The 14876-nt window shown below is 39.6% G+C and overlaps 1 protein-coding gene across 4 annotated transcripts in view; it reads right to left on the bottom strand.

The window, feature by feature from the left end:
* Nucleotides 1–355: 355 nt before the first annotated feature.
* The window catches only part of arhgef28a (Rho guanine nucleotide exchange factor (GEF) 28a), a 127751-nt gene continuing 113230 nt past the window's right edge, over nt 356–14876 (bottom strand). For all 4 annotated transcript variants that reach the window (XM_034192392.1, XM_034192394.1, XM_034192393.1 and 1 more), the window contains 2 exons: nt 10982–11258; nt 356–1375 (listed from right to left, as the gene is read on the bottom strand). In XM_034192392.1, coding sequence (XP_034048283.1) covers nt 1200–1375; nt 10982–11258 — 453 coding nt within the window. In that variant the 3' untranslated portion in view covers nt 356–1199. The remainder of the gene's footprint in view (nt 1376–10981; nt 11259–14876) is intronic.

Genomic DNA, 14876 nt, shown 5'->3' with positions numbered 1-14876 from the left:
CGGAGCGCGGCGCACTGAGCGTCCTTAAAGGGGTCCTTAAAACTGTACTACCAGACTTTATTCTCTGTGAAGCCCGTAAAATTTTCACCGAAAGCCAGATACATTTTTCGAATAGTTTCCAGGTGCCAGTCTCTAACAGCTTCTGAAAAAATTCTGATGGAAAAAACCCCCAAATCATTCCATCATTTTCAGACAATGAAAATCCGACGACGGGGCGGGACCACTCCTTCCACAAGGCATGCTCACAGGCGAATGATGTCACTGACAGGCGTGGAAAAACTCACGCATGCGCACAAGGGTTCAAGCTTGTCTGACGTGAAAACATATGAATCAAATCCATATAGTTTAAAAAAAATAAATAAAAAGGTACGATACTTTATGGACAGACCTCGTATATATATATATATATATATATATATATATATACAAACAAACACCAAGACACCTGTGACAACTTTCAAGGGATTATGAACACTGTGAACACTTTTAAGCTGTTGCATCAACAGTCACCGCTTTGAGGCAGAGTAGAACACAGAAGGAATTACATTAAAAAAAACACCCAGACTGTCCCATGTGCCTTCTGGCAAACTGCTGCTGAAATTCCTTTTTAGAGAAAATCCTTCTCTGTTGCACTCTGCCATGAAGTTGTGTAAGTGGTGATGCAACAGACGGCACGTTCACCGTGCACAGTCCCTTTTACCGCCATCACAGATGACTTTAACACCTTCAGAGTCGTCTTCATGGATGTCTCGGTAGCTTCCCTCATGAGTCGTCTCCTTCTTGCAAACTCACTCTAATCTAAAACCATTTATAAGAGACTACCATACTATTTTCTGTTGTTTTTCGTCATCATTGCTGTAAATGAAGTCCAGTGATCAATGTTCAGTGACGTGATATTCAGTGAAACGCTCATGCTTCCATCTCGACTTATTGAAAGAACATTGGCTGTAAAAGTGATTATTTAGGTGCATTATACTAAGGGGTGTCCACATTTCCACTTTGTATTATTTTGGATTTGATATTTATAGTTGAATATGTGCCATGGTGCAGGGTTTTGCTTTTCCTCTGTTTATATCGAGAATTCTTTCTCTCGATAGATAAACATATGAAATCCTTGAAACCCACTCTGGGTGTGACAGTAGAAAGTCTATTCTCAAAGTCCTGGGCTGACATTCTAGAGTGTTGAAATGTATCTCTGGTCAGATGTACACAATGGTTTCCTCGCTCCCTTGTTCACCACTGCTCTCTGTTTCCAAAGAAACCAGCATATCGAGGTCCAGCTGAGGGCCACAGGGATTCGTGTGTACCGGATACGAGTGAGCTGCAGTTGCTGTTGATGACCAGACTTCCCTGATGTAATTGTGGGTGTTCAGATCTGTGTGGATACAAAACACAAGGGTGAGAAAAAAAAAACAAAATATCAGTTTCATTAACCTAAACAGAGAAAATAACATTTTTACAGTGAAAATAATCCGGTGTCTTGGGATAAATTCTTGTAAAAGAACATTTAACTAGAACCATGAATAATCTGTTGGATGGGATCCACTTGTTTTTGTTCGTGACCTCACTCCAACTGTTGAGGTCGCGTGTTGAGTCACTGATAGCATATTGATCAGCTGGAGCAGTTGATATTCACCGCATTTCTCCTCTGCACACAAATGTCAGTCGTATCATCATCAACACCATGAGTCATCACTGTTCAATGATTCCTGCCTCCACACATTTGATGATTGCTGAGACAAATCTGGGAAACTCAGGACTGGGAACAATAGAATGATGAATTCTCTCCTTTCACACATTTTAATTTGTTTTTGCCATTTCAAATACAAAAAAATAAAATAAAATAAAAATTTCTAAAATGATCTTCCTTAAACTCAAACTCATAGCAAATCTCTACAACTTGATATAAATGAATATAAATTAACATTTATAACAGCCATGTGACCTCTGTGCACGTGCATGTGTACTCGTATGGCTTCGATCACAGCAAACTCGGGTAGCACTGATATTAGCTGTTTGGTATGCTTATGTATTTTGGATCAAGGATGCGTGCAAAAACGGAAAGTTGATACGACATTTTTTTTTAAAATTAGCAATTTTAGCTAACCAGTAAACAATGGACACTGAGCTGCAGTGCACCTTGGGAGTTCAGGGTTTGGGGGTTTTAAATGTTGTTATTGTGTTAACAGTGTTGTTACTGTTACTGATTTATTGTGTTTTTGTAGTTCAGTTGATTTAGTCGGTTTAGTTAAGTGTTATGCTGCTGTTACCATGAGTGACTTAAGTGTCATGCTCCCGGTACCATGTGAAAAGTGTAGTGCTTTTGATGTCTTCCGCCACAGTCTCTGTTGTCAAATTAAAAGCACCTGCTTACATCAGAATGCAGAAAAAAAGCTTTGCATGCGTGCATATAATTCTGATCACACACAAACTCGGGACAGCTGACATTTTCCATTTGGAATGTTTATGTATATTGGGCCAAGGATGAACGGCACCAAAATCAAATGTTGATAGTACTTATATTTTTAGAGAAGCTACATATATTAGCTGACAACACTGAACAACAGACATTGATATTTACATTCTGGACTTACATGCCAATCCAGCAGGGGGTGGTAAATCATCCACATATTAAAAGCATGAGTGCGTGTGTGTGTGCGTGATTTTATTTAGTAAATTCAATGTAAGTACATAATACAATTGTAAATACATTAAAAATACATGGATGACACAAGAAAGTGAAAACACTTATTTCCATTGTGGTTCATTTAAAAATCAAATGACAAAATAGAAGTCAAAATAAAATGATAATAATAATGATAATTATCATAGTGTGTATACAACTATATCATCTATATAGTATACATCTATATATTAAAAGCATGATAGCGTGAGTGTGTGCGTGATTTCATTTAGTAAGCTCAATATAACTACACAATATAATTGTAAATGTAAATTTGTTAAAAAAATACATGGATTACATAAGAAAGTAAAACTTATTTCCATTGTGGTCCATTTCAAATGGCAAAGTAAAAATATAATAATAATAATAATAATAATAATATGTGCATATATGATAAGAATCTAAACAATTTATAAATACATTAAGACAGTAAATTAACATTAAAAAAATATGTAATTAGCAGGAAATGAAAGGGTGGAGTTCTACTAAAAACTGTTGAGGTCTAAGGTCTAAAGTTCTAAAAACAATCTGGACTCACACACCATTCCATCTCATTGCAGGAACTTTGTACAATTTATTACCTCCCTTGAAAAAATGTAAGCTACCTATTTTATAAACACTACCCAATCTAGCGTCTGTGGATTCCCATGAGCAACATGCTATTTAAAAATATAAAAGCTAAGATGATGGGTTGCAAAAGTAATGGAACGCTTTGTTATTCAAATCAAGGGATGGATACACGAACATTTCCAAGTCACTGAATATGTCTTGGACTGTATTTACATCAAATATGAAGGAATACAAACAGTATGGCACTTTATGCTAAATCTGTGTGGAGTGGACAGTTCTCAAAAACTGAGTGACTGTGTGAGAAGGAGAAGAGTGAGGAAAGCCACCCAGACAACCCAGAAAAAGTTATAAGCTTCTCTGGCTGTGATTTAAGAAATTGTGCACAGTGCATGTTTTACATTTTGTACATTTTCATGATGAAATGGTATAGAGGAGGATTTTCTTAAAAAGAAGACCTGAAAGTTCAGCTACAATTTGCCAGAAGGTACATTTGAGATGCAAGCCTGGATTTGATGTTTTGGTGAAAGAAAATTCCATCATCTTGGCTTTTATATTTGTAATTAATTTATATCAAGTTGTAGAGATTTGCTTTCACTTTGAGTTTAAGGAGGATAATTTTAGAAGTTTTTTTCTTATTGAATGTATTTGAAATGACAAACAAATTAAAATATGTGAAATAACAAGTGTTCCAATACTTTTCAGGTCACTGTAAGACTATAAATGAGTCGGTGTGGTTGACATGAGGTTACTTCATGTTGAACACCAGTTGTTGGCAATTGTTGTGGTATCTTTGGGTCTGGCTGGTCTGCCTCTCCCTTCCTTTCTACCATCCCTTGTAATAATGTTTTCCCAAGGTTAAATTGTCTGTTGATGTGGGCTATGAAACCCACAGTCCTGAGACTGACTTTATTACTTTCCATATTGGCTGACACGCATTTGTTTGTTTTCATAGCAGTCAAAGAGCCCTCAGCCCTCTGGGGAGTCCCACAACTCAAAGCCAGTCAACATTTTTCCTGTTGCCGCCTTAAGTCATTGGTTATCGTCCAAGTCTTGCAACCATACAGGAAGACAGTAAGCACCAGGATCTTCAAGACTGGTACTTCATTCTCCTGCAAAGATATCAACCTCAACAAACACCTCTATCCGGTGACCTCCTGGCTCCATTAGCCCTTAGGTGTCTCTTGATCCCAAAGGTTGAGGAATAAGAGGTGTGAACGGCACTACAGAGATAACTGAATGCCTCAAACTGTTTGACACATTCGTCGCGCATCACTGAAAGCGTTTGCTGTAGTCTTGATCCAGGACAATGGCAAACCTGGACTCAACTTCTCAAGAGCTGTCATTATTGGGGCATCCACTGATTCTGCAAAGGTCACACTATTGTCTGTGAAGTCCAGCTCAGTAACCCTTTCCTTCCCAAGAAAGGAACCTGCATAGATGAATTTGTGGCTCCAGGAAACAAGTCCAAGTTTGATGGTGTTGATCCAGAAGTAGAATTTATATATCTTGGTTTGATGACGAGGACTGCTGGGATAGGCTCCAGCCCCCCCGCGACCCTTGATTGGACTAAGCAGTTGATGACTAGGAATCAAAGTGCTGAAAATATTAAGAGGATTGCTGAGTTTTAATCTTTACATAACATGTATGTATGTAGATGGTTATAGAGTTTTAGTGCAACTCAAGATTAGTATCTTTCTTTGCGGTTGCATTTCGAGTTGTTGTGCACGTTATCTAATGAAGAGGGATCTTAGTGAAGACTTACTGAAGGACAGACAACACAAGACAGAGTTTCCTTAGAGACAAACCTGTTATCATAATGATGAATGTTCACTCTGAAGATCAATGAATGAATTAAAAGTGATCTGAAAGTGAATGTTTGTTTTGTTTTTTGTCAGGCTTATGTCGTGTAGAATGCATGTGTGTGCTTTTATTTGCACAGTTGTGTGCATGGTGAGTGCTGTCTTCCATTAGGGCAGGTGTGCTGTCATGGTAACAGATGGCATGAACTATAAATTGCCTCATTGTGTCCCTGTAGGAAAGTGTCTCCGTTTGATTAATTATATAAGAGTCTGTTGGAGTGGCTCAGTTAGCCACCATACAGTCCTGTCCTCTGAAAGATGAGACAACAGAATGCAGCCAAATAGGACATTTCCTCAAAATATGTCTTAAACTATAATGCTGAAACTGTACATTTTAGTTAATGACCAAAGCTCAAAGATATTCAGGCATGAGTGGACAAAATATTCCCCAAACAAGTGCAGTTGCAACCTCTGCCAGTGTCTTACAGCTGAATGTGTTAAAAATTATGGATCCAGGATTGATTGGTGTTTCTTGTTTTCTATTATTTTTTAAAATTTTAAGTATTCTCACAAGAATATGGTTAGTTTACCATCAGAAATTTGGGTGCCTGTTGTAAATTATGTGGCTGTGTGTTCTTTTTAGTTTTTGTTTTAAAATGAAAGAATTCCTTATTTAGAGCATATATGAAATAAACACGGAGGGAAGGCTGTGTGCTCATCCACTCGGCTGTAAATGGGTACCGTCCTTGGCTGGGGAGGAACCTTCAATGGAATCAATGCAATGGCATCGCGCCCAAGGGGAACCATAGACTCTCAGCCGTTTCATGCTGCGATATCTGGGAATAATGTTGTGATTCCTGCATGTTTGCTCTCTCTACCTCATGAGTGGAGCTGTAATTAGGAACACCTGTGGTAACTCCACACCTGCAATTAATCAACCTGGCAGTATATTAGTCCTGGACTTTCAACACATCCTTGCCACAGTATTCACATCTCCCGAGCGGTCAAGTTGACTACATTAACCTGTTTTACCCATTAACATGATTCCACTGATGGCAGCTATCGATCCACACCCTGACCCAGTGCTTCGACCTCTTTCCGTGCCTCAACCCTGGTTCCAGTTTGCACATTTAAATAACACACTTGTCATTTTACTCATAACCTGATTCATAGTATTTGAGTCCAACTGTTTATTTCTGGTTTTCCTAACAGATAAGCACCAGTTTGATGGGCTTCAGGGTCTTTATAATACTTCAGTTTCTTAGTGAAGCATAAATAACTAGTTTGCATGACCTTGAGTCAAACATGGAAGGCACAAGTGTTTCACAGTCTGAATGTCCCTTGGCAATATGAGAAATTAGGCATTATATATATATATATATATATATATATATATATATATATATATATATATATATATATATATATAGACATCCATGAAGGGTTGGGGGGGCTGGAGCCTGTTCCATGCAAATTCTACACAGAAAGTGCCAGGTCAGAAGGAGGTTATATGTATATGAAACTCGGTGATGGTGGCGTATGGACCAAGGGGGGGGGGCAGAACAAGGTAAGACCTATATAGCAGATGAGAGTCTATGACTCTCATGGACAGGATGCCAGTCCATTGCAGGTCACTTCCCCAGCCAAGGATGTTACCCATTTACCAATACAAATACAAATCTAGATCTTTTTTTTTTTTTACCACTATCATGAATATTGTGATATAAGGTGTTTTTTGATGTTATGCTCAATTTCAGTCAAATGAATGCAGCAATATTCATGAGAAAACTATCAATGACATATTGTGGGACTAATTCAGACAATAATTTGTCAGACCAAAATGTATTTTCAGACAGATGGTCCACCAGAGTGGACTAAGGATTTTTTTTATTTGGCTTGGAACTGGGCCTTGCACTTTACCAAGTGCCCTTCCAGTTTGCACTTGTAGTTATCTGTTAGTCCTGCATTGCATTCAAACTGCTGACCTTAATTTCATAAACAAAACAAATCATCACTGTCATTTTGCCAGTTTCCGCTTCACTAAAAGGTAATAGAGCAGGTTTGGTTCCCACCGAAAGTACTTCACATATTATGAGTGGTTATTATAAAAACAAAGGTGCACATTCATTGACAGTGTTTCCCGTGCAGCCATCTGATCTCTCTTTTATTCCTCAGCCTAGTCATGATGCTCACATCCTGAGCATGAAAAGGTGACCAACAAAAATCTCATTCATCAACCCAGATGTCATTTCTGCAAAAATTCCATCCAAACTGGTTACTCCAGATGACACTGTGCAGTAACACGCCGCGTAAACGAGGAAGGTGTGTGTGGGAACAAAATCCTGATAACCTCAGCTGAGGATGAGCAGTGAGATCATATTTGTGACCTGTGTGCATAACTGTGCAAAGCAGACATTTTTCATTTCCATTCCACATGTGCATGTAGATCCTTTCTCTCTGGCTTGAAGTCACCAAGCAGCTTTGAATTCAAGAGATAGGCATGAAATGAGAAAATGACTCTTTTTTTACGAGGAGGAATTATGTGGAGCTCTTGGACTTTCATTGCTTGTGGAACAGAATTTCATCACAGGCTCTCGTGGGATCCACGAAGGCATGCATTGTGGGTAGACATGAATGAGAATGCACCCTGTGCTGCAGACTGCAGTCGCGTCTCCACCCATGCTTGTTAACAAGTGACTCAGGTCTCACTGGGGCATTGTGTGCGCTCGGTAATGAGAACAGGTTAATAAAACGATTGATGAAGGTGCGATTGCGGTTGTAAGTAACAGCGGAACCTTTTCCAGCAACACTGAACCTGTTTTTAGATGAACAAACCCGTCGTTTTTCCCCTTTACTGAAAATATCTGAATGAGTGTCACGCACACCGTTTAGGAGTGAGAAGGCAGCCGACACCTCGGAAGCAGAACACAGATTAATACGCGTCTGTTTCTCTGACCCCCCACCGGACGCCATGACGAGTTGTGCTGTAATGAGTTTTGTAAAGATTTTTTTAGATCGATGTCCCAATCAGTGAGCCATCGCCTGTGGACTGTGATTCACAGGCTGTTGTCTGCAGCTCGATAGATAGAGAAACCATTGATTTTCTCTTCCTCTAGCGGGCGGTGGGTGGGGTGAGGGGGAAGGTTTCTTTGTCAGGCGACACTGATTAACTGCCAGGAAGGACTGACAAGGCCTCGCCGCGGAGGCAGCCTTGGAAGCAGACTGTGCAGAGTTACGTGGCGATGCTGGGGAAAACACTGCGAGCGGAGGGTGTGTTTACTTTCTCAAAGGTTTCGCGTTTTGGAGAGACAGTCAGCTGCATACCAAACTAACTTATCTGCCTAACGTCCAACACGAATAGCTCTAACGTAAGACGCAGAGTAGTAAACATAACCCATGAAAAGTGAGGCAGCGTTTGAGCTAGTTTAGCAGACGTTGCTAACTTACCTTCACAAACGGTATCTGAAAGTGTAGATGTGTGTCCATCCACATTAGGGGAGAAAATAATGCAATTTAAAAAAAAATAAAAATAAAAAATGATTTACATTTCACTTTAAAATACTCCTGAGATCTGCGGGAAGTTGCTGGACATCATAACCAGCCTATACACAGATATGGTCTCTCCAAAACGAGAAACCTATGAGAAAGCAAACACACTCTCTGCTCGAGTCATGATTGCTGTACGGAGTGGGAGCAGAATCTCTGAATTTTTCTCAGTGAAAACTGGTGATCATCAGGGATGTGTTCTGGGTACCGACGTTGCTATTGGGTACGGCTGTGGAGAGCAGCGGTTTAGGTGCCTTTGTTGGAGAGGAAACGTTTACGGACTTGAACTTGGTGGGCAATGCTGTAATATTTGTGGAATCAATGAGTCAACTGACTGTACCCCTTCCGAAGCTGAGTGAGGAGTCAGAGAGTCTGGGTTTGGGAATGTCTTGGATCAAGACTAAGATCCAGCCTTTCAATGACTTACGGGACATGGCCATTAGAAGTGTATCTGTCTGTGGCAAAAGTGTTGAACTTGTGGCGGCATTAGCTTATCCTGATCGTCAGCCTTTGAGATCAAGAGATGCCTGGGAAGAGCTTATGAGTTCATGACTTACAAAGACATGCGACTGAGGCAAACTGGTGACTCTAAATCAGGGGTGGGCAATCATGTGCCACGAAGGGCCAAGACACTGCAGGTTTACCTTTCTACCAATCACCTCAGCAGGTGATTTTCATTGATGTTCAGGGGAGAAGCTCATCAGGTGATTGGTTGGAAGGAAAACCTGCACTGTCTTGGCCCTCGTTGCCCACCCCTGCTCTAAATTGACCACAGGTGTGTGTGTGCATGTGAATGTGTTTGTCTGTCTATATGTGGCCCTGTAATAGACTGCCATCCTGTTGTTAGATAATATCTGTGCTAATTCTTTGTTTCATGTTAGCTATTAAGTATTTGTGTTATTTGTTTGGAAGTTCTGATATCTAACACTGTCCAGGGTGTACACTGCCTTACGTCCTATGAGTGGGATAGGCTCCAATCCCCCCAACCAGCTCCTGTGACCCTTGATTGCAGTAAGAAGGTATAGAAAATAAATGAATGAATATGAAGTAGGAGTTTGTCAGCCACCCGCTGACAAACACTGTACATGTTGCATGCTCATCGGTGCACTCCACACACTTTTCGTGATCAGTGCCTAGCAACCACACGGAGAAACACGATGCAGACTAGATGGGCAAATATAGAAAGAAATATTCAACAGAACGGGAAAGTAAACTGGAATTAAGAATTTGACAGAAAGCGTGACTGGAGATGATGCATAAACCTTTTGTTTGCAAACTTGGAACAAGCTTTGCAACACCTATGTTGTTCCAGACTCGATCAAAAGTAAAACCTCATGTGCTGTGCTCAGTGGGGCCTCGTTCAGTCACCAAAACAAATGTTTTCCTTGTGGTTGCTAGCTTAACTTGCTAGCTAATGCTACATGAAGGCAGTGGGCGAAGGGCACCGATAACCAAACATGTCCAGTGTTCAGCAAGTGGTACCCCAACTACTACAACCACAGCTAACCGTGGCAGCATGGTGGCTTAGTGGTTAGCACTGTTGCCTCACAGCAAAAAGGTCATGAGATCGATTCCCAGCTGTGGCCTTTCTGTGTGGAGTTTGCATGTTCTCCCCGTGTTTGCGTGGGTTTCCTCCGGGGACTCCGGTTTCCTCCAACATTTGGAGACATGCAGGTTAGGTGAACTGGAAACTTTATAACTGTCCAGGTCTCTCTTGCAGAAGAGGTCTTGATCTCAATGGGACTACTCTGGTTAGATAAAGGTTAAATAAAAAAAAAAAATAAAATAAAAAATATATATATATATATATATATATATATATATATATATATATATATATAAACTATTCCTAATTTCAGAAAATTCATCCAGCATCCAGTAACAAATGTTTTAAAATATTCAAGGCTACAATCAGCACAGGGTCTGTACGTGCACTTGTGCATGCATTACATATTGACTTTGTACGTATTTATTATACTTTTACATATCTCTCTTTTGTCCAATTTTGACACAGAGGAAACATCTGTGTCATATTTTTTTGTCTTCATTGTGATGTATGACATGGAAAGCACTTTGTTAACATGTTTTTATTCTCTTTCTTATGAATAGTTTTTATTTTTTTTTATCTATTTTATTCTTTTACTGTTTTTAATTATGTACTTGAATTTTTTTAATTTTTATTTATTTATATGAATTTTTATGTTGAACTGTTCTGTGTGAGGTGCCTCGAGACGGCTTTTTTTGTGATTTGGTGCTTTATAAGCTGATTAAATTGAACTGAAATTGAATTGAAAATGCTTTTCTTTAAATCTATATAAATAAGCATTATTATTATTATTATTATTATTATTGTTAAACACGTGATCTTGCTTGTTCAACTCACCACTGCCTGTGTGCTCCTGTTTCATCCTCCCTGCAGGTGTGTTGAGATATCCTGTCCCTGCCGCCCATCTTTCTGAGTCTACATGTGGGTGGGGGGTCTTGGGACTGGAGGACTGTCTGCTGTTAGATCTCATGAGCAGGGTGTTAAGACAATTATGTGTGCTGGGATCATTTCCTTTGTGGTGGCAGTTGTTGATGCTGGGGCCAGCAAACGTAGCCTCGTTCAAATACACGGAGCCGTTGGTGGCGAGGACTCTGGATTGACTTGTTGGTGAGCCCTAAGGGAACAAGTAATGACGAGTTATTTTCAATAACAGTTCTGAAGGAGGAAGTTCAAGAGCGCTGTGAACATACATTCTAATCAAGCAATCGTGGCAGGGACAGAATACATTTAGGTGTATACTGTAGACATTATCAAGAGGACGTGATGAAGTTCAAACCAAACATCTGAATGGGGGTAAAACGTGATTTAAGTGAGTTTGAAAGTGGCATAGATGTTGATGCCACAGGGACTACTTTGAGTATTTCAAAAACTGCTGATCTACTGGGATTTTTTCTCACAACCATCTGTCAGGTCTCATGAAAATTGCCTTAAAAAAGAAGAAACGTCCACTCAGCAGCAATTCTCTGATGAAAAATGCCATAGTGATGGCAGAGGTCAGAGAAAAATGGCTAGACTGGTTTGAACTGATACAACCCCAATTCCAATGAAGTTGGGACGTTGTGTAAAATGTAAATAAAAACAGAACACGCGGTAAGATCCTTTACACAATGATGTCTGCTTTTAATACAGTGCCACCTGAGGGATTGAAGGTCACGGGCATTCAGTGTTGGTTTTCGGCCTTGCCGCTTACGTGCAGAAAGTTCCCCAGATTCTCTGAATCTTCTGATTATATTATGGACTGTAGATGATGGAATCCCTAAATTCCTTGCAATTGAACGTTGAGAAACATTGTTCTAAAACTGTTGAACTATTTTTTCACGCAGTTATTCACAAAGTGGTGATCCATCCTTTTTGAGGCCGATGGTGATAACGATATTTGGATGAAAAAAATGCCAATAATCAATAAATGGGCTGATTTGCCAATAGCCGATAAATCAATGAATAAAATTTTCATTTTTGGACCCTTAACAAAAAAGGTATGAGCTAAAAGCTGAAGCTTTGTCTCATATTGATTAACTTTATAACTGAGAAGAATTAACAAGTTAAAAAAATGCAATCAAGAATTAAACCTTCGTGAAATTAGCAAATACATATCCTTAAAAAGAGTTGTGAAATACATCTGATCTTGTACCTCTTGTTGCTGCAACTTAGATATAGGTTCAGGATAAGGATAAAGATCCTTATAAACTTACTTGTATGCTTTTGTCAGCCGATCAGTGCAGTGTGACAGCGAACTACGGGGCGGTGATGAACAAAAGCAGGGGTGTAAGCAGATCTCAGTTGAATGGAGTCAGAGCTCCATCTACTGGACAAACTATGCAAGGACATTTTACATTGCCGACACAAACATTATTTCAGTAACTGTTCTGTTTATGAGAAATTATCTGCGTTCTATCGGCAAAATTTCGGCCGATAGTGAGTACTTTGAAAAGGGCTTATATCAGCCAATAATATCGGCCAGCCGATATATCGGTCGGGCTCTACTTTTGAAGTGAAAAAGCAGCTTGTCACTGCAACATTTTTATCAGTTTTAGATTATGGAGACCTGTTGTATATGAACCCTTCAGCTCAATGTCTTCATAAGATTGACTCTGTTTATCATGCTTCTCTGAGGTTCATTACCAACTGTAGAGCCTTGACTCATCACTGTGAACTGTACTGTCGAGTGGGATGGCCTTCTTTGTCCACCAGAAGACTGGGACATTGGTATACTTTTATTTACAAGGCCATGCTCGGACTGCTACCCTCCTACATTTGTACTTTAATCACACAGAGGAGTAATGAATCTTATTCATTGCATTCAAATGATCATTTCTTGTTGACGGTCCCATTTGCCCGCAACAAAATTGGAAAGAGGGCGTTTGTTTATTCTGCTCCTTCTACTCGGAACATGTTGCAAAAGGACTGGAAATTAACAGAATTTATTTCATTGAATGCCTTTAAGTCCAAACTGAGAGCACTTGAGACCACTTCGTCACAATGTAAATGTTTTTTACAATTTTTATATTTGCAATTATGTAAATTTAAATTTTGCTGCCTCTTGGCCAGGACTCCCTTGAAAAAGAGGTTTTTAATCTCAACGGGACTTTCCTGGTAAAATAAAGGTAAATAAAAATAAATAAATAAGACCACAATTGGACAATAGAATTTTAATTTTAACCCTAACCCTGGTTCGAAGAATCATGATTTCTGCTGCCTCCTTCGGATGGAAGCATCACAATTTGGAGCCAACAACTTGAAAGCGTGGATCGTCCTGCCTCGTATTAATGAATCGGGTGGTGGGTTAACCCTATTCAGGACGTTGTTGATCCACTGGACCCGCCGGTCTGACAAATGAGGAAGTTTGGGTTAATCACCTTATATGTTCCTCAAGCAATTTTGAGAGTTTATATATTTACTTATGTTCATTCTAGAATCAGTTTTCTCCAATTAACCCTTTCATACCAAGAAACCAACTTTCGATCATTTAGATATCTTTGATGGCTAATTCGAACAAATATCAGGCAGATCAGCCACCAGCAAAGAGGAGGAGGTGCTACCTGTATCCTTGTGAGTCTGACAGGAAGGAAAACACACACAATGTGCAAAGAATGTTCACAGAATGTGTGCTGGAAGCACTCCACTAAATGTGTAACCTGTTACTCTTCTATGTAAGGTGATCTTTGGACTGTATCCATGAAGTGCACGGCCAATTGTAAAAGGAGGCAAGTGGACTCAGTCATCTCAATACCATTGTTTCCAACAGTGAAATACTTCTTTAAAAATGTATTTACACTGTTATTTTGTTAGTTCTATTGGCTCAAGTGGATAACAATTGTGAATGACAATGTCTAAAGCTACATTCCAACAGTTAAAGGGGTCTTTGGATTTTATTTGCAGTATTTCTGTATTGTTGTGTTGAAATGGAGAATTTTTCTACATTTTGTTACTTTCTATAAAGGATTTTGTGTGTTTGTTCTAAAATGCAAAATTAAAACCCTACAAACGGCTGAAATAAGATTTCAAATTGTATCTATCTCTTGTTTGATGTGTTGCTGCGCATGCATCATTTCGGCGCGTCAACAGCGATTCACTGATTATGGCCTTGTGTCTGCTTAAAACTGACTTTAGAATGATTTAAGAGGTTTTATTTTGTCATCTGGTGGTGAATAATCACATTACTCCCTTTGATCGCTTTGGGTGTAGAGAGTCAGACTCAGCTGGTGTCGCGCTCTGATTGCTCCCTCGTCTTTTATTTTTAAAAAATGCTGAATTTACTTGGAAATGATTGTTGTACAAAAGCTTCAGATATCTGTCGCTGAGATAGATGATGACCTGAATGCAGTCTGAAGCAGAAATGAGGCGATAATCTGTGAACTGCTGCTGATGCTCCAAAATGACACATGCGCAGTGAAAGTAGGGCGGACCGATTTTTAGGGGAGACTGTTTGGTTGATGACACCCAAACTCAATGTCCACTGTAAATATCTAAAAAACAATCACAGAATATACAATGGTGAATAGTAAGTCACAATGACAAAAGATGCAGAAAGAGCAGTGCAGTAGCGCAGCCAGCACCGCTCATGCATAACTGCTGCAGGCACACGTGTCCGACATCCCGTTCTCACATATGCACACACACATGGCGTGACCGGGTCCAGTACCATACTGGAATGTGATGTGGAATGAGACGGAGGGAGAGATGAGGTTACGTGCCACTTTGTGTGTGTGTGTGGCATCTTTGTTGTGTTTAG

The sequence above is a fragment of the Thalassophryne amazonica genome, chromosome 17 (assembly GCF_902500255.1).
Source record: "Thalassophryne amazonica chromosome 17, fThaAma1.1, whole genome shotgun sequence".
NCBI classification, from domain to species: Eukaryota; Metazoa; Chordata; class Actinopteri; order Batrachoidiformes; family Batrachoididae; genus Thalassophryne; species Thalassophryne amazonica.
Note: the sequence above shows the minus strand (reverse complement) of the source record. Positions and strands in the feature narration are given on the sequence as shown.